Below are 25,495 nucleotides of genomic sequence, written 5' to 3'. Positions count from 1 at the left end.
CCTGAAAAAAAGCAATGGCATAAACCATACATACAGATGCACAGAATGCAGTGCGCCTCAATACCATCGTTGATTGAGTGGCGGACATAATGACCCACTTGAGGCTTGGCCGCTCGCGACTCTTGGCCCCTACCCACATTCAACAGTATTAATAAATAGCATATTATTCTTTGTGATTCTGGATGTATACTAGATATATAAACATTTAATGATTGGTTCTTCTAGATACCACATTTAAGTCTTTAAGATGACCACCTTACTCAGTAATGATTCTCTGGTGCAGTACACAGGTACTGCAAGGCTACAAATTAGGGCAAAACACAGACAGGACAGTGTTTAATACTTTATTATTCTATTTATGTAACATGTCATTTTCAAAATGTACATGAGGAACAGGCGTGAGGCAAACTTGGAGTACAAGTCATTGTACTGGTCAGCACGGGTACACCAAAGTCATACAGTTCTTGATCCACAAACATCACTTCCCTAGGTAGAAAAATGAGGTGTGGGAGAAATCAAACACTCAGATTGTCAAATATTGGGATGGCGGAAAAAGAATTGTAACCCGCTTTAAAAACAGTTTAAGACACACATGGGTTTGTAGGTCCACAACGTAGGACATGATCAGTAAATGAACTCTCAAGTGCTGCATGGTTATGGAAATACAGGTTTCCGATGAAATCCTGATTTACCTGATGGCATTTCATGAGCTCTAGCACAAGATATTTCATTGTGGAAAAGTATTGCATTTTAATAATTAATGAGACAATAGCTTGTAAAATAGGATGACAATGCTCACAGGAAATTCTTCGATGTAGCAAGTACAGTAATTCGAATAGGTTCAAGCTTTCTGCAACAGTAGCAGATGTACTTGGAGGCGAGTGAACGAGATGGGGGTGATTAAAGCATAAAGGAAAAAGAGCAGCTCACATGTTATTTACAAAATTACACATGGGAATAGAGGGAAAATTGTCTTAGACTCCAGGTAAGGCAATGAGTTCACTGAACATTATAAATGGTTATTTAAACCTTTTGTCTTTTTTACATCGAAGACTAAAGTACAATTGTAGGCTCACTATACAGCTCAAGAACGAGTAACATTACAGCAGACATTCTCCGAATAACTGCAAGTGGTCATTGGAAAGAAACAATGAACACATTAGCAATACTTATGATTTGGAATAACTTTTCATTTCACTGAGAAATAAAATAATACAACATAAAACTCCTTAAATAATACTTTGTATAATACACATGTAAGGTAGAGAAAGGCAATACAGTGTCTAAACTACCATATGACAATGTAACGTGGTTCTAACTGAGAACTTGCAATCGATCCAGTCTGGCCAAATATTTTTCTTTTCTGCCACTCCAATAAAGTGCTTGACTGTGGGTGAAGTGGGGGACATGTGAACACAAAGTCTTGTTTGTTCATGCTAGATACCTACTGTCAAGGACTGTCGACACAGTGTCCATCAACGAGTCACATACCTGGACATCCCCAGACCTTTAGATATGGTTCCTCCAGTGCCGCTAAGATCAAACTACTAACTCAGGAAGAAGGATCTCTCACTAGTGAGAGATAAAATGCGTGGGTGCCTTTTACACACCCTCGTTTGAAACGACACACTGACAGAATGCTTCAAAATAACAAGGCAATGGTTCCAAAGGATGTGCAGTGAAAACCAGACATTGTCCTTTAAACTCGGCAAAGACTTCAAGCATGGAAGAAGGAACTTACTATGCAATGATTATTCCAAAAATCCAAAAGATGGATTTTCCCAGTTCTGGAGACCTACCCATGATGGTATACAAACTGAATCTTATTCTCTTCCCCCCCCCAACAGGAGGTGTCCTAACCCTAACATCGAAGCCCCCGTTGGACGCCAGTAGCTCACATATTAAAACACAGCCAACCTTGAAAGGAACTCGTGTCTTATTAATCAATACATATTGGTCTACGATTATGCTATATTTTATATATACCAAATCAATCAAGGGTACTAAGATTGCAAACCACAAAGTTTAACAAATAAAACCCTATCTGCTTACACAAGACCACAATGAAGAAAGCACTGCTGTCAACTTGATATCATCAAGCAAGCTGAAGAATTCTTCCAATTTCAGACTGTGCGATTTGGTCATGAAAAGAGAAAAATCGAGGTCCAGATGCTAATGCTTGCAACGAGGCATAATATAAAACACTGAAAAAGGGTATCCTTTGTTTAAATAAATACATCAATGTGCAGTAAAATACTGTTTAAATGAAAACAAACATTCATCTCAATGTTCAATCTGACCAGACCTACCGCATCATTACCATTAAGTGGTAATACTGCTCTTTACCCAAGGATAAGTTTCCGTGGCAAACCGTGGTCCATAGCAATAGATAGGCTTCTATTTGTTTGTTGATAGCCCCCAGATGAAACAAACCAGTTATTTTCCACTCATGGTCTGCATTGCATTGCAGGCACAAGACTTAATTTGTTAAAGGTTAACCCCCGCAAAACAGTCCAAGTCTACCTGCATATTTGCAGGACGCCTCCTGGTCAAAAGAAAATAGGACAGTGCCTCGGAAGACACCATACTCGACAGTAAATGACCAGCAGAAAGCTATACACAACCATTTAAAAATTCATTGTCATATTGCATGGGTGCTTGCATCAGTTACCCCTGGGACCATCTATATCCAACAGCCGGCCCAAAGTATCAACTTAATTAGTTACAAACAGTATGTAAGAAAAATCCTGGGAAGGAAGGTGCACTTAAGTTACCACATGTTTATATAACCAAAATTCTAGAACATATAAAGAGAAACTTCCGGACTAGTTCAATGTTAATTCTCAAAATGTAATGTTACCTGCATCCTCCCAGGTGCTGAAATTCTACTGCATAAATGCTGTGAAGAAGAAACACGCTATCACTTTCCTGCAATATCATTATTTACCTTCCATTTCCTTTTCGGCTCAGCCTATGATGACAAACAGCAGTTTGTGCACTTGTTGGTACAGCAAGCTGAGCAGGTTGTTAAACACAGAAACCATGCTCAGCCTGCCCTACAGAATTAACACTATATTCCTAGGCACCCACTTAGGAGACCTTATTCACCGAAGGCCAATCTTTTGTCAAGGACCCCTATTTTGAATGTCCACAAAATCTGTAGTGAACTTCACAGTGCAACCACACTCACTGATCTGCCAGCAACAAGTACCGGATATAACTGCCATCAGGCCAAGAACATATTTGGCAAACATCAAGATTGAGTAGAAAAAAAAACAAAATGTGGATGTGTAGTGTTAGTGAAGCTTAACATCTGGAAAGAAAATGCTTTACTGGAAAAAGAAACGTGGACTCTAATTCTCTTAGTGGAAATGTTGCAGTGGAGTGATCAATTGATGTTTATCAAGTCCGTGTGTAACTGGCTTTTTTCATGACTCAGACCCTTCAGAAAAGTTAAGAAACTTTAGCAGCAGGGCTCTTTAACTCCAGCCGAAGATGCAGGCTGTAGAGTAGATAGTCTAACCATCTACTCTTGGCACTAAAAGAAATAGTTGCAGGTCAACTTCACAACTTAGGATGGAATGTCCTTGCACCTAAGAGCATTAAAAAATATTTTTCACTTTCTTTCTGTCTTTTGGTTCATTGTTAATACGTCCAAATGCGGTATTTCACCATTAAACTATGGGTGCACCTGAACTATGCTCTTCATCTTCATAAGCTAGCAGTGGCAGTGCTGTTGAAGCACTAAAAAGGGAAGTGTTGGTTGGTCAGACACTGGATCAGATGCTTATTGCTCATTGTCTAACAGCAGAATGGCCGGTGTCAGCTAAACCAGTGCTCACATGCAGTTAACAAAGGACTATGTAGATGTGGTCTAGTTTCAGGTTTCTTTGAAGTAGCCTAAAATTGAAAACTGATTTTCAGGAGGTTCACGGCATTGGAGATGGTAAACACGATACAATAGAGCTTCAAAAATGTATCATAATGTTCACTGTTAAACCTGCCAATTACTCAACAGTGAAACACATCACCGAGTACCAACCTGTGAAATATAGGAGATACAGAAAAAGTCCCATTCATACTTGTATGACAAAGCTGCCTTGTTTGGATAAAATACTTAACAAAACAATATACATATTAGAATCAATCAGAAACTTTCTTGGCAAGAACTGGCCAACCCAATGACTTTGGAAGCAACTTGAGACCTTGATTCAGCACTACAATATTACTTGGTATCAGTTTCATGTAAAATGGTTTAAAATCAAAATGGGTATATGAAACCCAAATGCATAAAATAAAGACAAGGCTAATTCAAGGTCTTAGAACTTTGTTTCTGAAACTAAAAACTATCTTCATATTCAAATGGCAAAAAACTACATATGAAGGACTTAAAACCACAAACCAATACTACAGTCAAAATCAAATAGAAGAAATATTCTGAATCGTAATCAAAACATAAAAATGCTAATTAACGATCAAATTTTGATCAAAAACAACCAACAGAAGTCCACAAGATATGTAGCTTGCCAGTCACGTAGCTGATCCACCTCAAAGCTCTTCTGGTTACTTATGTTCATGCACAGTCTAGATGGTACCATAGGAGTACACGTAACTATCATTTTCAGAGCTCTGTAACTTCCTGTTTAGATCATGAAAAGCACGTATACCACAGACATCTCATATGAGTACTTCCTGAGCTAGTATGATATACACCATCAAACTCCACACTATATGGCTTTGAAGAACCATGTGAAGGAGAAAATGAAAAATGTGAAGATGAAGAGTTTTGGCTAAGATCTGCAAAGTTTGCACAGGAAGGAGAAATTACTGGCAGGTCACTCTCCAATCTGCCAGTTCTCTTATTGAGACTGAGAATATTTCAGGCATGTGCCTTGGTGCCTATGTTGACACTTTCTTCAATAAGCCGGGAATGATTTATAGCTAACATGGGACACTGCCTTTTGGCTAGCAGCTGAAAAGCAAGGTGGTCTCCCTTTGAGGAACAATAGCTCTCCTACATCAGTGTTTATATTGGATTCATACCCCTACACGCCAGTTCACTGTCCTTACCACAATCTGACCATTGCCAATCTTTGTTCCCCACTAGGCCTCAAGAAAGACCTAATATGTACTTCAAATTCTGAAAACCCAAAACAACAGGAAAAATAAGACATTCACTGGCCAAATATTCCACCACCAAAATAAACGTGGTTCATTGGCACAATATGTAGACAGACAAACCGAGATCTGACGAATCAACTATCAAAAGCAGGTCAGAGTGTGAAGAAAAGCATCATGAAAAAGAAATATCTAAGGACAAAACAAATATGATGGACACAATTTGTTTGATTAATTTAAAGTTAGTTAACTCACTACTGCAAATGAAATCTGAGAGTGAGCAGTCATATCTCAGAAGTAGTAATAACATTCTCTCTTGGCCCTGAACTTACTCCATCCTCTTTCATTTCACCAGATGTAGAATGCCTCAATTCCACATCGAAGTAACATGTGTGGAATCAGGCATCTGACTGAAGGAAACAGTCCCATGAAGAGTTATGCTTGGCGGAACGTTTCTATTTAAGTCAAGCAACCACACTCAAAGCATCCTCTTCGTCATGTGGTAGTCACACACAGGAAGAGTTGTCCCTGCTGGGTCGAAGTAATAAATCATTGTTCTGAGCCTGTATGTGGTCGCTAAGGTAGGAAGATCAGTTGTTCCTTGATGTGTCTTTAGCAGTTGATTTTTAATGACCAAATAGGTAGGATGGTTGGAATAAATTTACTCTGTGGCACTGCACAGCAGTACCACAATGTCAAGGTCCTGCAACCACTGTCCCCATTCAAGGTCTTCTTCCACTCCCAAAAACGCCCTTAAGTGTCAAACCTAAAAGTGCAAGGTTTTGCCTTAGCTTGCAAAGCACGGTTTAACACCCTTGCAAAGTGCAGTTACGGAACACAAACAAAAAAAACCAAAATAACACAAAAAAGCATGTCTGTGCATGTGCCAGGAATGCAAATAAATAAAGGAAATGATTCACAGTAAGACATGGGTTCAGGGAGAAACTCACAGCGAGAGCTGGAATTCAGTAGAGCTCCCCAAAAGAGCCCAAACCGCCGGGAAAGTCAACGTTCATCCATGTCTACATACACTTTCCTGTTGACAAACCCAAAAGTTGCACTCCATGTGAAAGCTTTTCGTGCAGGCCACCAGCCTGTTCGGCAACATTTATCCTCATCCAAAAGTTTAACAAATACAGCTTGTCAGTACCGCCATCGTCCAGGATAACAAGGTGGAAGGCAGCAGCTTCAGATACACCTCCGGTTACTTGAAACAGGAATCTGCATAGAATTTACTTTGGGAAGACAGAGAAAGCGAGAAACCCATTAGAACGCAGAATGCCACGACTGAAATCGTAGCTTGCAACAATAGTCACACAATTTTTTAAACAAAGAATACAATTATCCTCATTTCAGAAGTATTTTTGTTTTTCATTTCATTGGGTTATAGTTTGGAAAACACAACCTGATGCCTCGGAATAGAAGATAAACTAAACAAAATATCTGCCAACAGATTAATAATGAGCTGTGTTTTGATTGACAGTCCGAGTGCACCATGTTTGAACAGTGTAACGTTTTAAACTCTGAAGACCACAGAAATTCACCAGTTATAGCTATAGTTACCTCAAGTAACCGTAACTCGTGCCCTTAGGTAACTAAATATAAACTTGTGCCCCCGCCATGCAGTCTTCTCATCAAGAATGTTATTGCAACTGTTGAACTGATATCATCATTGATGTCATAGAAGACGTCATGAGTGATGTAATATGTGGGGGTAATTAGCCATGCATGGTGAGGGCCCGAGTTACAGTTACCATAGGGCACAAGTTCTAGTTATTTGAAATAACTGTAACTGGTGAATTTCTGTGGTTTTTAGAGTTTAAAACGTTACCTTGCTACTGAACATTTCACCTACTTACAACATTAGTTGAATCTTTGTTTTTTTCAGTGAATTTCTAGTTTTTTTTAATTGTATAGAAAATAGCCTGGGGGGGGGGGGGGGTCGGGGGTGGGGAGCCCCCCTTCCCAATAAAAATAAACATGCGTCATCCCCCTGGGACCAGGCCCACTCCGGGTTTTTTATAAAAAGTGTGTGAGCCTGTGCTTCTTCCTTTAAAATTTTCTGCAGATTTGCAAATCCTCCAGCAAAATGTAAATAAAAAATAAAATAAGGTTTTGGCCCCAGGCGTCTCCCTGTAGGACCCTATCACCAAGTCTAGGGGGTCAGGGTACACTTACCCTTCCCTCACTTATGTCTTTTTTACATTTCTTCGAGGACTCTGAGCCAATCAGATCTTAGTTTGAGATCTGTTAGCTACGCGAATCCTCGGTGGCGAGATATAAACAAGTTTTTTTAATCTTAATTTCTCCAAAACTACTGAACGGGATTTACATAAAAACACACAAAGTACTCTTTCTAGATCAAGATCTAACTTTCTACCAAATTTGGTGTAAATCCGTTCACCAATTTGGGCTGTAGTGGTGTCTAAAGACATATGAACAGGGAATAAGCATTTTAGGACCCCCACCTTTTTACTCCGCCTCTGCCTGACGGACACCCAGAAACTTTCCATGTGCAAAGTAGATAAAAAGTAGCACTTTTTTGGAACTTTTGCAGCAATTCGTCACGTGGGACCAAAGTTATTAGCAGCATAAAAAAAGCATTGATCCTAATTATAACTACACAGTGGCGACGGCCACTAGGAGATATATATATATATACACACACACACACACACACACACACACACACATCCCCAATCCCACTTCCCCAAGGAAGAGGCACGCACGCCTGTCTAAGTATGGGGCTGATTTAATGGTATTTCAGGTTGCCCTCGACCCCGCAGAAAAGAGAGACGCGTTTCGCCTGCGCAGCAGGCTATATATATATATATATATATATAGATATATATAGATAGATAGATATAGCTCCAAAGAAATGCACTCCACTCTCAATGGCGTGAAAACAATCATAGTGACAGTCTTTTATTCCCAGCAGTAGATACAGCATGCATAACACCTTTCGACTCATCACGACTCTTAATCATATGCAATCCTAGTCTGGTTACATGCCGGTTCTTATATAGGTGAACAGTGTAAAAAGATAATAGCTGAAAATTGAATTTATCAGCCTAATATATATGCACACAATTTGTAGCAGTTTCTGTTCTAGTAATCTTTCCTGCCATAATGATACCAAAGTTAAGGTATTTTTTGCGCCTATGCTTTCGTTATCTGCTTAGTTCTGCCACAGCAAGAGCAGAAGCTGTCTTTCAGGCACTCTTCTGCAGCAACAGTATGCACCTAAAGTTTGTGTGTCAAACTCTGTATGCTGTAGTTGCTCATAAATCATGCCCTTTGCAGTTTTTGTTTGAATTCGGAGTCAATTCTCCCGGGTTGTAAGTGCATCAGCCATTAAGATACATAGAGTGGCCATGCATCATTACGCGAGAACCATCTAAACTGGCTGTAACGACCCCTGTCATGTTTGGTATCAAACATGTTGGAATCATACTCCCACACCGTAATTACAGTGTGGGAGGTATAATTCCATGCACTGTAAAGCTCCTCCAGGAGGAGGCCGTCTGTGCTACCAGTACCAGTCTTCCAGAATCGGACAGCAAGCTAGGGCTGCTGCCGACCTGAGACCTGTTTCTGCCCTCCTGCTGCTGAGCCAAGCTCGAGCAGGGGAAGGTAGGACAATAGATATCCTGTCACGGGGAGGTGTGACCACCTCCCAGACACGGTTTAGTGTATTGGGGTAGGGTGGGTGCCAGCTCCAGTCAGTCTGCTTGAAGGGCACATTTGGTGTCCTCCTTGCATAGTCCAGTTCAAACCAGCTCAGGGAGCCATTGGCTCCCGCTCTGTCGCAAAACTGCACAAAGGACATGGGAGTATACCCCCCAGTGACTGATCCCTTCCCAGGGAGGGAACGCTGAATCGTTCCAAACCTTTCCTTAGGGTACTTAAGGGCTTACCTGTAGGTGGGTCCCTAGATTAGTCGTGGGATTCGATCCGGATCAGGCGCCGCGTCTTCTTCAACCCGCTGGACATCCTGACTGAGTCGTGCAGACCGCGTCTGACTGACTGCATCGGACTTCGTCTTGGAACCGAGAGTGCAACCGTGAAGACTCAGTCTCCTCCTGATCTTTTTGTTCCGCAAGTCTGTTGTACCGTCAGTGTCTGTAAACCATACATGCCCTTTCCAGGTCCTGTGGACATCCAAAGACAGCCGAAGGAATCTCCCTTGGAGTGAAGGAGTCACTCCCTGCATCGGCAGGCACCACAACACCGCTGACCAATTGTTAATCCTGGTCTTCCACCGGGTCGATAACACAGGTGATGGTCCTACAGCTTCCTCGAGGCCTGCACTGTCTACAGACAGAGTCTGCAGCCAATATCCCTCAACACAACCGCAACAGCATCCTTGTGCACCACTTCGGCTGGCCGTTGCTAAGGCTGGGCAACTCTGGTCTCCAGAGATCTTCAGGCCCTGTTGAAGGGTCTGCTTCAACTTCAGTGGGCTCCCCTGCTTGCTTGGGGCCTACTCTGATTCACTTGCACGTAGTGGGTCTCTAGGACCTTGCTGGTCTCGACACCATACCCTTTTCATCTTCTGCCATGTGTTACCGTTGCCAAGGCCTGTTGGTGCTCCCGCTGGACACCGACCCCATGGATATCGACATCCGACGTGGGACAGCTGGTACACAGTTCCTGGTAGTCCTCTGTGTCACCTGGTCCACGTAGCTGCAGAAACAAGGGCACCATCAACCTCCCTGCAACAGCCGACACTAGTGGACGCACAACTTGTGTGCCCCCTAGTCACCCCTGAGTGACCTAGACTCTGTACTCTCTGCTTGCAGGTTCTACTCTTCTTGAAGCCAGGTTTGGATTCCACCGGATACTTTCCACTTGTTCGCCAGCGGCATCTTCCTGAAGTCCTCCATTGAATTCGACGTCGGTTTCCGACACCACTTCACACCTATGCACCAGGCTTCCCTGGTGTAGGTTTCCTTGTTCCTAGGGTATCCACGGGTGGGGTGGCTCTCCAACCTTCTGTCTTTCACGGGGTTTCTTCAGAGTCCACTGGGAAAGGTCCATCTTCTTTAAAATTGCAACAACGACTTACCCATTTACTTGAATCGAACACGCGGTCGTATTCCCACTCTACCAACCGGCTCCATGGGGTTCCTGGTTTCTTACCTCAGGTGGTTCCTTGGGTCCCCAGCACTTCTATGTTTTCTGGGTATAGTCTTGGCTTGGGTCATGGTTTGCATACCACTAATTTAGTAAAGGGTTTGGTCCCCCTCTGGCGACCTCTGTGTATTCCATGCTACTTACCTGTTTTCTTTACAAAGTATTGTGTGTATTGTGTCCATCTCCGGGTAAGAGATAGGTCTATGTGTTAGTGAGTGTCTTATAATAAATACATATTTTTATAAATACACTGTGTGGTCCTTTTTCACTTAATCTGTACCAATAAGATTATTCTCAGGTAAAAAAAAAGCTGCTTTACACTCCTTTTGGACTAAGCCTGAAGGCTGCTCTCCACATCTACCACTTAGAGCGCTTTCTAAGGTTGTCTAAGACCACTAACATCACCATAAGGGTCGTCTGGATTAGTGCAGGGTGCTACACTTGCATAAGTGAGCAACATATACTAAGCCAGCTTTTCACATATTTAAAGAAAAGTAGCAAAGCAAACTTTCATCAGTGTTTTGGCAAAATAACTAATACTTGGATATTCAAGTTACAATTTGTTAACATCTAGAAGACTGTAATAGTGAAACTGTAACTCCACTATCCATTAAAAAAATGATTGTACACCCTGGCCAGCTAAAAGATCCATTCACAGAAAATAACTCAAACCCTCAATGGATAGCAAAACAATCACATTATGGGAAGGGAAGAAGGAGAACGGGTGGGGAGGAGAGACGAACAAGTTACTTACCTTCAGTAATGCTTTTTCTGGTGGATACAGTATCTGCATGTGGATTCCTCACCTTGTGAATATCCCCTGCACCAGCATTCCATGGAACTTTTTTCCCCCCAACTCTCTACGCCGACGTCATAATACCTTGGCTCCGCTCGCGACTCCGTATGACATCACCGGAGCCATAAGAGAGCCACGTCGGCGTGATGACGTCAGTTCCACCCATTTTTTCCGTGCCTCCGAGGCGAACAGGTGGACCAACGATAGATTCAAAGAATACACAGTATACAATATTCAAACAAATATACATAGTACATATACAAAACGGAAAGCTAAGGAACAAAAACAATTCCTATAAGTGTACCAGATAAAACTACAAGTCAAGCAAGGCATACTTCAAGGTATACAAAGCTGGACAACGGGCAGGCGGGTGGGCCGGCGAGGAATCCACAGGCAGATACTGTATCCACCAGAAAAAGCATTACCGAAGGTAAGTAACTTGTTCTTCTGATGGATACATCTGCCAGTGGATTCCTCACCTTGTGAATAGATTCCCACAGCAGTCCCACTCCTGGAGGAGGGTGTCCACCTACTTATACCAAAAAGTCCTGCAAGACAGAGCGCGCAAAGTGGCCCTCCCTCCTCATCTCAGAGTCTAAGCAATAATGCTTTGTGAAAGTATGGAGGGAGGCCCAAGTCGCGGCTTTACAAATGTCTGCCACAGGAACACCCCTGGCCAAGGCAGAAGTAGACGATTTGGCCCTAGTTGAATGAGCCCCAATACCCTCCGGAGGAACCTTACCAGCAAGGGCGTAGCAGATCTTGATGGCCAGGATGATCCATCTGGACAGAGTGCGCTTGCGCACAGCTTTGCCTCTAGACTGTCCAACATAGCCCACGAAGAGCTGATCGTCCAAACGAAAGTCCTTCGTTCTGTCCAAATAAAAGCTCACAGCTCTTTTTGGGTCCAATCGGTGTAGCTTTCCTCCTCCTTGGAAGGATGAGGAGGTGGATAAAACACAGGGAGAGTAACGGACTGCCCCAGATGAAAGGGAGTAACTACCTTAGGTAGGGAAGCATCCCTGGTGCTAAGAACCATCCTTTCAGCATGTAATGATAAAAACGGGGGTTTTGAACTAAGAGCTTGAAGCTCACTCACCCTCATTGCCGAGGTTATGGCTACTAGAAAGACTGTTTTAAAGGACAATAGCCTCTAAGGACAGCTATGAAGGGGCTCAAAAGGAGACCCCATCAAAAAAGTCAGAACAAGATTAAGGTCCCACTGCGGCATTAGAAAAGGAGTAGGTGGAAACTTGTTAGTAAGGCCTTTGATAAATCTTAGAACAATAGGAGATTTAAATAAAGATGGCTGATCTGGGAGACACGGAAAAGCCGATAAGGCTGATAAATAGCCCTTAACCGTAGCCACAGCACAACCCTGCCGAGCCAAGGAAAGAGCAAACTGAAGCACATTAGAAAGATGGGCTTTTAAAGGGTCAATGGATCTCTCTCCACACCATTTAACAAACTTACACCACCTATATGAGTAAACGGACTTGGCGGAGTGTCGCCTGGCCGATAAAATAACATCCACCACGGAGCGGAGAGTGCGATGAAAGGTGAAGTAGATCTGTGTACCACACCCTTCTTGGCCAATCCGGGGCGACCAAAGTATTATTGTGTTTGAAAATGTGTTGCCTGATGAGTCGGAGCAAGATGGCGGCCGCGACTGTGGCCGGTTAAGCGAGTGCTCTCCACCTCCACAATGCTAACCATGCACTGCTAGCGCTCAATCAGCTACTCAAGTCCGGGGTCCAGGGATTCAGAGGCTCCAGGGCGTTTGGCCGCTTATGGTTTGCAGACTCCTCAGGGTCGCTGCAGTTTGGAGAGAGCAGCGTCTCCCACGTCTCCTGTATCTACCTCGCTGGTACCTTGTAACGGCCGGCACCGATAGCGGCAGTCCAGGAGGGAACATGCCGGGGAAGAGTGTAACATCGCGATCTGGCCGCGGCAGAGGGGCTGGGCAAACCGCGGGGATGGTTTCAAGAACGAGGCAGATGGCAGCGGGGGAGAAGCCGGCGGAGAAGGTAGCCGATAAGATTAACAAATTCAATCGGCATGAGGAAAACAGTGCACGGCAGTCCCTCCAGCCGGGATCCACCGCTCCTGCTCCAGCGCTGTTGGAGAGAGACGCTGTACACCATATCCCGGCGATGTTCAAAATAAACAAAATTCGAGATGATGTGGCCTCACTCAGGACGTTAAGCAACAGTGGGGGGGGGGGGTTGTTCAGGACGCGCAACAAGGCATACAAAAAACTCCGGTAAGCCTAATTTTCCCAAACCCTGAAAAGGGGATTCTGGGAGATGTAGTCCGCGAGGGCTCGGTTCAAGGATTGGTGCAAGCGAATGTGGAGGCTGAATCTACTCTACAACAATGGCAGCAGAATATTGAGGGGGTCGAGGGGGTTGCAGCCGTCTCGGACCAGCCTGGAGCCGGGTCCTCAATATTGGAGTCCAATGCTAAGCCTGGAAGCATAGAGGCATCAAGAGAGCTGCGTGATGTACCGGACAAGGCCTCGATAGTCGAGGATTTTTTCTCTCTATCTGATAGGTCTTCAGTCGATAGCGCTGTACAGGAATGGCTGGATGGGGGCAGCTTGGGGGGAGAAGAGGAGCATTTGGAGGGAAACTTGGAGGGGTCTGTGGATGTTTCGGCCCAAGGCGATCAAGTACCCAGGGGAGGGGCAGGGAGGGGGTCAGCGGCCTCTTCTGCCTGGGATGAACAGAACTCTCCTAACTACGCTGCCTCTGCCATGTCGGGTGCTCTACAGGACCAATCAGTGCGAAGAAGCTCAATTGTAGTACCAGTTCCAGGACTAGCACCAGAGGAGATCACATTGGCCCCCATCTATGATTTAATCATGACTCATAGAGCTGAGACACAGGCTGGGCTCTTACGTACTCAGAAGGCATGTAAGCGTCTGCAGAACGCGGTTAGACGGGTGGCTAAGACCTGCTCGGAGGTGGCTACAAGGATGAGTGAGGCCGAAACAAGGATCTCTACGCTAGAAGACGAACTATGTGCTCAGAAGGAAACAGTAGGGTCCCTTAAGACACACAGGGATGAACTCCTCTGGAAAATAACGGACCTTGAAAATAGGTCCAGACGGAATAACCTAAGAGTACTGGGGGTGCCGGAGGGGAAAGAGGGTGCGGACCCGTTAAAGTTTATGGTGGAGCTGTTTTCAGAGGCATTCCCAGAGTTGGGGCATTGGGACTGGCAAAGGGAAGTCCAAAGGGCACATAGATTTCCGTTTGTACAAAAAAGGGGGCAGGGCTCAGAATTTCCTAGGGCTATTCTGATCTCGCTGTGTAACTTTAGAGCGAGAGAGGAGCTCTATGATCTAGCACTGCCAAATAAAAGGAGAAGTGCTAAGGGATGTGAGTTTTTTGTCCGACCAGATTTTTGTCAGGACACGGTTGGGCAGCGATGGAGGCTGAGACAGCTCATACCAGAGTTTCAGGCTAAGGGGGCTCAGGTGTTCCTGCAAAACCCGGCTAAATTGAAGGTTGTTAAGGGTGGTCGTAGCCAATTCTTTATTTCAGAGATAAAGGCAAAAGAATACCTTCAGTCGATTTGATAAGTCTCTATGGCTTGTGACTTATACTAGTTGTCTTGTACTACTGTGTTAGAGGTACTCTGTGAGGGTTCCAGGGTACTTTAGAGGGGGGTGACGTATATTTTTATTGGGAGGACCCTTTCAGAGTGTCAACTGATAAAGGCAGGGAAGTCTGAAGGTCGTAGGATATGGAGCCTTGAATGTTCTTTGAGGGTTATTGGCTGTTGGTGGCTGGCTGGGCAAGGATTTTTTTCCCTCTTTTACTATGAAGGTGGTTTTGGGAGGTGGAGTATGGGCACTGGGCTTTATCATCACTAAGGGAAGGAATTCCCAATGCTCTTTATGGGTGGTGTGAGGGGAGGTGGGTGGGGGGGCGGTATGGAGGGGTGTTGGGTGGGGGGGGAGGGGGTTGCTGGGTGCAGGGGTTAACCGATTCAGCAAGGAGTATAGCTTTTATTTTGTATAGTCTTTATCAGGCCGTCTCAGCTAAAGTTAAAGTATGCAGGTTTATATATGTCAAGATCAAAAATGGCTTTAGTATTTAAAATGAAAATTGCTGTATCAGTTGTATTAACTGTGTTGGATCTATCAGATGTTATATGCCATGCAAGCTGTTGGGAGAAAATTCGATCTCGGTGGGGTAGACAATATAATGTTAGGTTTCTGGTATCAAATATAATAAGGTTATAGGATGAGGAAACTAATATGCTGTACACTCAACATTTGTGGGTTGAACGATCCTGGGAAAAGAAGAGTGCTGTCCAGAATTATATACTTAAGCTCATGGGACCTTTTGTTTCTGCAGGAGACACATATTGCATGGGCGAATAGGGCCTGGCTCGGCTCCTTGGGGCTCGAGCTATTGGCCTGTACCACGCAGACAGCTAATGTTAAGGGTGTTGCGATTCTTGCTAAAAAAGGATTATTTAAACTAAAGAAGTATAAAGTTGATAATTTAGGACGTTGGGTAATGATGGAGGCAGTGGTCTCACAGCAAGTTATTACGTTATGTTCAATATATGCCTCAAACCTGGATGACTCGGGTATCTTTCAATTGATCGACACAGAATTAGCAATGTATCCACATCCTATGATTGTCTGTGGTGATCTAAACATACATCTCCATTCGCAGGTGAATTTAAGGACAGCCGAAACTTATGTCGGTAGGAAGCCGCGAGGCTTTAGGAGTCTGCAGGCGCTCGTTCAGGATCAAGGGTTATATGATGTATGGGCAGAACTCAATGCAGACCAGGATGGATTTACGTATTTCTCTGCCCCACATGGGAAAATGGCGCGGCTAGACTATTTTTTGGTATCTGGTGCTGTTTTATCGAGGGCTTCAATTAAGATACTTCCCAAAATCATATCAGATCACAACCCATTCGTTTTGGAGTTCGACTGCTTGGGTTTAATGGCCAAGTCCCAAAAATGGACATTTGATAGAAAGTTTCTGCTTAGCGAGGACTACTGCAATTGGATGGCTAAATGGATTCCTGAATTTATCCAGACAAATATAGGATCAGCTAGGATAGACATTGTTTGGGATGCATTAAAGGCCGGGATAAGAGGTGAGACACTAAGATTTGCTGCAAGAAAGCGGAAGATAGAGCGCTCAAAGGTCATAGATGATTTAGGGACTCTCTCTCGGCTTGAGCATAAATTGGCTCAAGAAATAAATTCTGGAGGGAGTATTAAGGAGGCTCAAGCCGAGGTCGCTGTTTGTCGAGCGAAAATTTATCAGGGCTATGCGGATGTGTCCGCTGCTAGCTACCAGATGCATAGGAGAGAGCTCTATGAGTATGGGGAAAGGGTCGGCAAGGTCCTCGCCAATAGATTACGCCAAAAGGAGGTCGACTCTAAGATAGTTAAGATTAAAGATCTTGATGGAAACATGGTGGAGACCCCTTCTCTGATTCAAGATGCTTTTAAAAATATTATGAAAAACTGTATACATTAGAACCAGTTGTAAGTGCAGAGAGGTATTTAGTGGGAAAGGTCTGTCAGGGGTTAAAGGAACAGGATAAAGAGGCATTAACGGAGGAGCTCTCTCCGGAGGAGATTGAAAAGGCAATGATGTCTCTAGCATCAGGGAAGGCTATGGGATCAGATTCGATCCCCTTGGAGTTTTACATAAAATTCAAGAAGAAATTAGAGAGGATAATGACCCTAGTATTTCAAGCAGCATTTGCCGGGGTTTCCCCGGCCTCTTGGTCTCAAACTGTCATAGTAGTTTTTAAAAAAAAGGGAAAGGATCCTTTGGAGCTCTCTTCGTATAGACCGATTTCGCTAATAAATGCCGATAATAAAATCTATTCGAAATGTTTGGCAATGAGATTGGGAGATGTGATCGGCCCCCTCGTTTCATTACAACAACATGGGTTCATTGCCGGGAGGGGGACCACGGACCACGTTAGGCGACTCATCTCAGTATTTGATTGGGCCCAGGCGATGAACGTGCCGGTCGGGGTGGCCCTGTTGGATGCTGAAAAAGCATTCGACAGGGTCTCCTGGGAATTTTTATGGGCCGTAATGAGATGGAAATCGTTCCCTAGCAGGTATATACGGGCAATACAGTCGATGTATTCAACTCCGAAGGCAATTGTCCGATATGGGGGGAGAGGAGTCAGAGACATTTTTGGTCAACAGGGGTACACGGCAGGGGTGCCCCTGTTCACCACTCCTGTTCGCTCTGTATATAGAACCTCTCATCGAAAGCTTGGAGTCGGACTTGGGAATTTTGCCGGTAACCTCAAGGTTATACTCAGCTAAAGTCTTGGCATATGCTGACGACCTCGCGGTTTTGTCATCAGATATGAGTAGCGCTATGCCTAGAATTGAGGTTATAACCAGAGATTTTGGTAGAGTGTCTGGTTATAAACTAAACTTGGGGAAGACTCAAGTGCTGCACTCAGAGGCTGGGTTTCCAGCGGAGCTTGGGGTGGGGGTGGTCACAGAGGCAATGTATCTGGGTATAATTATCTCACCTCAAATCCAAAACATTCCGAGTATCAATGTAGAGCCGATACTTACCTCTTCAAATAGAACTCTGGAGAGAATTAATCGGCTGCATCTCTCCTTATATGGAAGGGGCAATGTTTTGAAAATGTCCATTTTCCCTAAGTTATTATATTTGTTTCGGGCCATACCTATCCTCTTTCCGAAAGAATTATTTGATAGAATAGAACGAATGTGCTCACGATTCCTCTGGGGCTACCGCCGCTCTAGGAGGGCAATTAAATGGCTGTATCTGCCATTGGAACGTGGTGGTCTGGCTCTCCCAAATTTTTATTTATATTACTCAGTCTCGCTGTTTCAATCAATGGGTGTTTTGATTTGGGGTAAGATGGCTGTGCTGGATCCCGCTTTTTCTCCGTCGATTTACGAGTGGTGTTTGGGAAGTTCAGCACAAGGGTTACTTTTAAAAGTGTTAGAGCCAAGCTACTACAAAAAGACAAGGTTCAAAATTATTCAGGCGGCTTACTCAGTCTGGAAGAGGTTTCGTAGATTGTTATCTATTCCTAGCATTATACGGTATACACCTTTAGACTCGACGGTTCTATCCTCTGTTGTGTTTCAGGATTCTGTTATGCGTAGGTGGTCACAGCTTGGTATTAGGTTAGTAGGAGATCTGCTGGAGCAGGGCGAGATGGTAACTTTCTCAACATTGCAAGATAGATTTGGGGTTGGAAAGGTGGATTTTTTTAAGTATCTGCAACTAAGAAGTGCTCTACAGGCCGCAATTGCGGGGGGGAAATGTCACCCTTCACAAATCCGTATTTTGGATCTAATAAGAGGGAAATGTAAAATAGGGCAATTATATGTGGAGCTCATGTTAAAACAAACGGATGATCTGGCTAGGCAGGAGGCAATATGGGAGGAGAAAGTGTCGATAATCAACTTGGATCTGCAGCTGGTAATGCGAACTGCCAGTTCTATCTTGCTTTCTGGTAGTCTCAGAAGCCAATCATACATGGCTATGTTTAATCTGTACTATACGCCAGCAAGGATAGCCAAGTGGAAGGCTGGGAAGGGGACTAACTGTTCAAGATGTGGACTCTATGCAGCAGACTCGTTGCATATGTTCTATTCCTGCCCTGTCCTACAGCCACTCCTTCGGGATATTGAATGGTTTTTGTCACAATTTTTGGGTATACCAATTACTGTCACGGCGTCTCTGGTTTTGTTCGGAATAGAATTCAGTGCAGATTCGGGTAGGCAGGTGTCATCCAATAGAGGATTTAAGTTCATTTGCATGTCAGTCTTGAGGTCTTGTATAACATCACAGTGGCTGGATTCTGAGCCTCCCGCATTCACAAGCTGGAGGGCAAAACTTGTTGCTATATATAATACGGAATGGGCATTATATAAACTGAAAGGGATTACACAAAAAAAGCTGGGGGCGGCTATCTGGGAGCCGATTAGAACTTGGATACAGCAATGATATTTAGTAATGTATTACTGTCTTGACTGTTTTTTTTTTTTTTTTTTTTATGTCAAGAAATTCGAGATGTGTATATTTTGATTTTCTATATTTCTTTCCTTATGTAATTCTCAGGTATAAATAATGGTCTGTAAATAATGAATTGTGTTGCTGAATCGGGAAAAAAATTCAATAAAGATTAACCCCTTGCATGCCCGCCCCTTTCCCCGCCCAGTGCCGCGCTTAACATTAGCGGGCGGAGTTCATGACGAGCTGGACTCGTCATGGGCACAGCGCCACCGCAGCCCATGACGAGTCCAGCTCGTCATGGGCACTGAAGGGGTTAAAAGTAAAAAAAAAAAAAAAAAAGAAAGATGGGCTTTTAAAGGGTCAATGGATCTCTCTCCACACCATTTAACAAACTTACACCACCTATATGAGTAAACGGACTTGGTGGAGTGTCGCCTGGCCGATAAAATAACATCCACCACGGAGCGGAGAGTGCGATGAAAGGTGAAGTAGATCTGTGTACCACACCCTTCTTGGCCAATCCGGGGCGACCAAAATAACTTAGACCCGGTCTTGGCGAATCTTCCTCAGAACACGAGGAATCAAGGGTATGGGAGGAAACGCGTAAAGGAGTTGTGAGCCCCAACTCAACTGAAACGCGTCCCCCAACTCAACTGAAACGCGTCCCCCAACGCCCCCTACATCGGAAACTGGAGACTGCAGAATGACGGGCAGTGCGCGTTCCCGCGGGTGGCAAATAGGTCTATCCAAGGAGTCCCCCACGTCCGAAAGACATGACAAACCACCTCCGGATAAAGCCTCCACTCGTGGTTGGCAGAGAACTGCCGACTGAGACTGTCCGCACGTACGTTCAGCACCCCGGCCAGATGATTCGCCATCAAGCAAATCAGATGATCCTGAGCCCAGGACCAGAGCCGTAACGCTTCTCTGCAGAGACGATACGACCCTACTCCTCCCTGCTTGTTGACATACCACATTGCGGTAGTGTTGTCAGTCAGGACTTGAACCGACTGACCGCGAAGGGAAGGGAGAAAGGCCTTGAGCGCCAAACGTATCGCCCGCAATTCCAGAAGATTGATATGAGACAATCTTTCCTCCGAAGACCAAAGACCCTTGATCTCCAGATCCCCCAGATGAGCACCCCACCCTAGGGTGGAGGCATCCGTTATCACTGTGGCCACCGATGGAGGAAGATGAAAGGGCTTTCCTTGAGACAGATTGCCCCCCACGCTCCACCAAGACAGATCCGCTGCAGCTTCTCTGGAGATCCTGATCGACTCCCTGAGATCTCCGTTGTGCTGATACCACTGCCTGCGGAGGCACCACTGGAGTGCCCTCATGTGCCAGCGTGCATGATTGACCAACAGAATGCAGGAGGCGAATAGACCGAGCAGGCGAAGGACCTTCAGAACTGGAACAACCGCTCCATTGTGGAATAAAGGAACCATTTCCTGAATGTCGAGAATTCTTTGAGGAGGAGGAAATGCTCGACACACAGTAGTGTCCAGTACTGCCCCTATGAACAGTTTGCGCTGAGAGAGCACCAGGTGAGATTTGGGCACATTGATCGAAAAACCCAAGTCGAATAACAGTTGAGATGTTACATGCAGATGATGATGCACCATCTCTGGGGACTCTGCTTTCAGAAGCCAGTTGTCCAGGTAGGGGAAAACCGGAATCCCCGACCTCCTGAGATGTGCAGCCACCACTGCCATCACCTTTGTGAAGACTCGAGGTGCGGTAGTAAGACCAAACGGGAGGACCGCAAACTGGTAGTGTTGCGACCCAACCGTAAAACGGAGATACTTCCTGTGCGACTTCAGGATAGGGATGTGAAAATACGCATCCTGCAAGTTGATCGACACCATCCAGTCTCCTTGCTGCAACGCCTGAAGAACCTGTGCAAGGGTCAGCATCTTGAATTTCTCCTGCTTCAGGTACAAATTCAAGACTCTGAGGTCCAGGATTGGACGCAATCTGCCGTCCTTTTTGGGAATCAGGAAATACCGGGAGTAGCATCCCTGACCCCTTTCCTGCTCTGGAACCACCTCTATCGCACCTGTTTGTAGCAATGCGAGAACCTCCTTTTGCAGAAGAAGCATATGGTCCTCTGAGCAAAACCTTGGCAAGGAGGGTAAGGGGGAGGAAACTCCCGAAAGGGAAGGGCGTACCCATTCTCTACGAGGTTTAAAACCCAAAGGTCCGTCGTGAACGATTTCCAACCTCGCAGAAAGTAGGACACCCGACCCCCCACAGGTCTCACATGATCTAGGATGGGGGATCTAGGGCTGCTTCCCTGAAGCTTCATTGGGAGCAGAGGAGGCAGAAGATGAAGATGGGTTGCGGCCAGAACCTCTCCGACCCCTTTGTCTTCCTCTATATGACCTATAGAGAGGATTCTGCTGCTGCTGTTGTTGTTGTTGAGGTTGACGGAAGGTACGAAATGAAGACCTCTCAAATACTCTATACTTTCTGATGCCAAATCCATTAGCCGGAGTCTGTAAACCCATAGACTTCGCAGTAACCATGCTATCTTTAAACCTCTGTAAGGCGGAATCGGCTTTCTCCCCAAACAGTTTTTCTCCATCAAAAGGCAAGTCAACTAACGTAACCTGAACATCCGCAGAAAAGCCGGAAGAACGAAGCCAAGCTTGCCTCCTAGTTGCTATCGAAGACCCCATAATTCTAGCCACAGAATCAGCCGTGTCTAGACCCGACTGTATAACCTGCCTTGCAGCAGCTTGAGTGTCCGTAACAACCTCCATAAAAGAGGCCTTCTCTTCTTCAGGCAGCTTAGGAGCTTCATGGAGTCAATCAGGGCATGAACATAACACCCCAATAAGCAAGTGGCATTAGTCGATTTAAGAGCCATGCTTCCAGATGAAAAGAACTTTTTGGCGGATTGTTCGGTCTTTTTAGAATCCCTATCCGCTGGTGTTTGAGGGAAGGCGCCTGACGATTGCTTCTAGCAGGAAGCTTGCACCACAAGGCTCTCTGGTGAAGGGTGAGAAGAAAGGAAGCTCGGATCCTCCGGAGCCACCCTGTAGCTCCTTGCCACTTGTCTGGATACTGCAGGCGAAGAAAGAGGCTTGCGCCAAACATCCATCACTGGCTCTAAAATAGCCTCATTAAAGGGCAACAAGGACTCCACAATAGACGATGGTGAATGTAGGACTTCAGTTAAAAGGTTTGGTTTATATTCCGCAGAGGGCAACTGTAAGTCCAGCAACTATGCAGCCTTTCTGATGACCGAATAATAAGGAGCCAACTCTTGTGGAGGAGAAGGCCTAGTAGAAGAATGCTCCCATTCTGGAGTAGTATCTAGTCCACTAGCATCCTGAATGCCTTCAAACTCTTCAGTTGAATCACCAACCTCACCTTCCTCCACTTCCTCTCTGTTGGAAAACCACTCCCACACTAGAAGGGGTGGTGGTGGTCTTCCGGACACACTGTGGTAGCTTGGCTCGAGTGGTCAGGAAACAGGCGCAGTGCTAAGCATACAATATACCCATACAATAACCATGCGTGCATCCGTTCCAAAAACGACTCTACACCGTAAAAATTATGAAAATATGCTTTCTTTATCTTTTTTCTCTCAGTTGCTGATTGGGAAAATAAATAACAATCACAATATACAAATTCTTAAATAGAGCAGGTCAAATAAATATTTGCTGTTTGCTGAAATAAATAGGGTTGATCATAAATAACAGGGCATAAATACAAGTGCAATATATACAGACAATTAAATACTTTGAGGTAATAAATACTGTACCAATAAATACTGTACCAATAAATACTGTACCCCAACAAGTCCTGTGGACCTATAAATACAGTGCAGCAATAAATAGATAAGAACTTAATAAATACAGTATCCCCAATAAATAATTAACAGTATACAGCAACACTCATGAAGCAGATGACACTTCAATTCTGAAGGGCTGATTTGGCCCAGGCACAGCTTGTAGGGTTGTGGTAGGCCTGAGGGGTACTACTCCCTGGCTGAGGCAAAGGCTGAGGCCTAAACTGAGGTAGATCAAAGGGGGGGGGGAAATTCCAATGCCCTGGCTTCCCTCTCCACACAACCTCTCTAGGTTAGTCCCAGTTCACCCCAGGCACAGTCAGGTGGGTTTCAGCACCTCCCTAGCCCCTTAGAGTAGTCTCTCAGGTCTCCACAGGGCCTAAGGCGCCCTCTACTCCACTTACTGCCCTTTTCTGATGTTCCGACGCCGCTGGAGTCGTGTCGACGCCGTGAGGCGGTTCCGGTTCGGTCTCGGCGGCCTCGGCACAATGTCAGTTCTTTGACGACGCCGGCCGGCGGTTCCGGTCCGATGTCGGTGGCCTCGGTTCGACCTCTACCTTCGATTCGACGGCGTCGGGCAGGCTCCACACGATGTCGACTTCGGGCGGCTCCGGTCCGATGGCGCTCTCGGCTCCGATGACGTCGGCCGGCCTGGCCTCGCTGTCGACTTCCGGCGACTCCGGGGTGCGATCCTCACCCCCGACCTCCGGTGCTCCTCCTCACAGGTTCCGGGCGACTCCGGAGTGCGATCCTCACTCCCGACCTCCGGTGCTCCTCTACCTCGGTCTCCGACGACTCCGGAGGGCGGACTTCACCCTCCCGATGACGCCGCTCACTCGACCTCGGTTCACTTCCTTCTCGACCCTTGGTATTCCTCTCGACCTCCGCCGGCGCCCTCTTACGACCTCAGGCGGCTCCGGGTACGACGTCTGCTACCTCAGTTAGCGCCGCTTCTCCACCTCGGGCTCCAGGTCTTCGGCTACTCGACGCCAGGCTCCAGGGAAACCAGTTCTCAGGTCAGAATCTTGCTGCTTTCTTGGTTCTAAGGCCTGTTCCTGCTGTCCAGGTCCTTAGGATGGTTTTCTTCTGACTTCTTCCCACACAGGGCTATAGGCTGGGATCCATCAGTAGGGACCAGTATCAAGGGTGGGTTTATGGACCCCACTCCAGGCACAAGTTTCCACCCCTGCTGCTTCACTCCTTCCTCCTTCACTGTTGTGCTCCTCTCTCTTCACCAGTCAGGTGCCAACTGCCAGCTCCAACTGCCAACTGCCTCTCTTATCCTCCCAACATTCTAAACGGTTTCCAACTGTCACACAGTTCTGGAATCTCCTGGAAGGTTCTGGAAAGTGCTGGTAGGTTCCAGTGGATGCTGGTGATGTCACAGGAGGCCACCATTTTGTGCTTCAGACCCTCAGACAGAAGTTTCAGGGGTAGCTAAAATGGCTCCCTGAATCTGTAGCAACACTAAAAAAATCTGGTGGTTCCCAAAAAGGAAAAATTCAAACAGGGTTTGAGGCAAAAGTGGGACAAAATAAATAATGATGAGGAGGGACCACCCAAAGGGCTGACAGGTCTAACACGCGTCCCCCCCAGCTGAAAGTGGGGAGAGCTACCCAACCCCTTGGGAGTTCTCATCACTAAGGCGGAAATACCTTGAGAGACCGTCTGCATTGGCGTGGTCCACTCCAGGCCGATGTTCCACCTGAAAGTCCATTCCCTGTAGGGAAATAGACCACCTCAACAACTTGGGATTCTCCCCCTTCATTTGCATCAGCCAACGAAGGGGTCTGTGGTCGGTCTGAACCAGGAAGTGCGAGCCAAACAGGTATGGCCGCAACTTCTTCAGAGCCCATACCACTGCAAAGGCTTCACGCTCTATTGCACTCCACTTTTGTTCCCTGGGAAGTAGTCTCCTGGATAAGAAGACCACGGGTTGATCCAGACCCTCTTCGTTGAGTTGCGATAACACTGCCCCAATGCCATGTTCTGATGCATCTGTCTGGACAATGAACTTCCTGGAAAAGTCTGGGGCCCGTAAGACCGGGGCCTCGCACATGGCTTTCTTCAATTTCTCAAAGGCTTGCTGACAAGCCTCCGTCCAGACTACCCGTCGAGGTTGTTTCTTGGACGTGAGCTCCGTGAGAGGGGCTACGATGGTACCGTACCCCTTCACGAAGCGGCGATAGTATCCCGTGAGGCCCAAAAATGCTCGGACCTCAGTCTGTGTCTTGGGGGGTTCCCAGGCCATGATGGCCTCGATCTTCGCCTGGAGGGGTTGCACCGTTCCCCTACCCACCAAGTGTCCAAGGTACACTACCGACCCCTGCCCGATCTGGCACTTGCTGGCCTTGATCGTCAATCCAGCTTGTCTCAGGGCCTGGAGAACAGCTTGCAGGTGACGCAAGTGATCCTCCCAGCTGTTACTGAAGACGGCTATGTCATCCAGATAAGCAGCAGAGAAACTCTCCATTCCGGTGAGGATCTGGTTTACCAGGCGCTGAAACGTGGCAGGTGCGTTCTTGAGCCCAAAGGGCATCACACAGAACTGGTAGTGGCCATTGGGCGTGGAGAAGGCTGACCTTTCCCTTGCTCCATCAGTCAAAGAGATCTGCCAGTACCCAGAAGTAAGGT

The 25,495-nt window shown here is 45.8% G+C and overlaps 2 protein-coding genes across 5 annotated transcripts in view; both read right to left on the bottom strand.

The window, feature by feature from the left end:
* Nucleotides 1-330: 330 nt before the first annotated feature.
* The window catches only part of PIP5K1C (phosphatidylinositol-4-phosphate 5-kinase type 1 gamma), a 156,120-nt gene continuing 130,955 nt past the window's right edge, over nt 331-25,495 (bottom strand). For 3 of the 4 annotated variants that reach the window (XM_085638306.1, XM_085638307.1, XM_085638308.1), the window contains one exon: nt 6,218-6,353. In XM_085638306.1, the coding sequence (XP_085494432.1) occupies nt 6,351-6,353 (3 nt within the window). In that variant the 3' untranslated portion in view covers nt 6,218-6,350. Of the gene's footprint in view, nt 6,354-25,495 lie in introns of all 4 variants that reach the window. The other variant, XM_085638309.1, reaches the window with a different exon arrangement.
* LOC146772435 (uncharacterized) lies at nt 19,103-20,794 on the bottom strand. Its single transcript, XM_085639350.1, has 2 exons — nt 19,368-20,794; nt 19,103-19,305 (listed from the first exon to the last, which is right to left on the bottom strand). Exon 1 carries the CDS (start codon nt 20,775-20,777, stop codon nt 19,740-19,742), a length of 1,038 nt encoding a protein of 345 aa, XP_085495476.1. The 5' UTR covers nt 20,778-20,794; the 3' UTR covers nt 19,103-19,305; nt 19,368-19,739.

Source organism: Triturus cristatus, chromosome 12, assembly GCF_964204655.1.
Source record: "Triturus cristatus chromosome 12, aTriCri1.1, whole genome shotgun sequence".
NCBI lineage: Eukaryota > Metazoa > Chordata > Amphibia > Caudata > Salamandridae > Triturus > Triturus cristatus.
The sequence above is the reverse complement of the archived record's forward strand: the minus strand, read 5'-3'. Positions and strand labels throughout refer to the sequence as shown.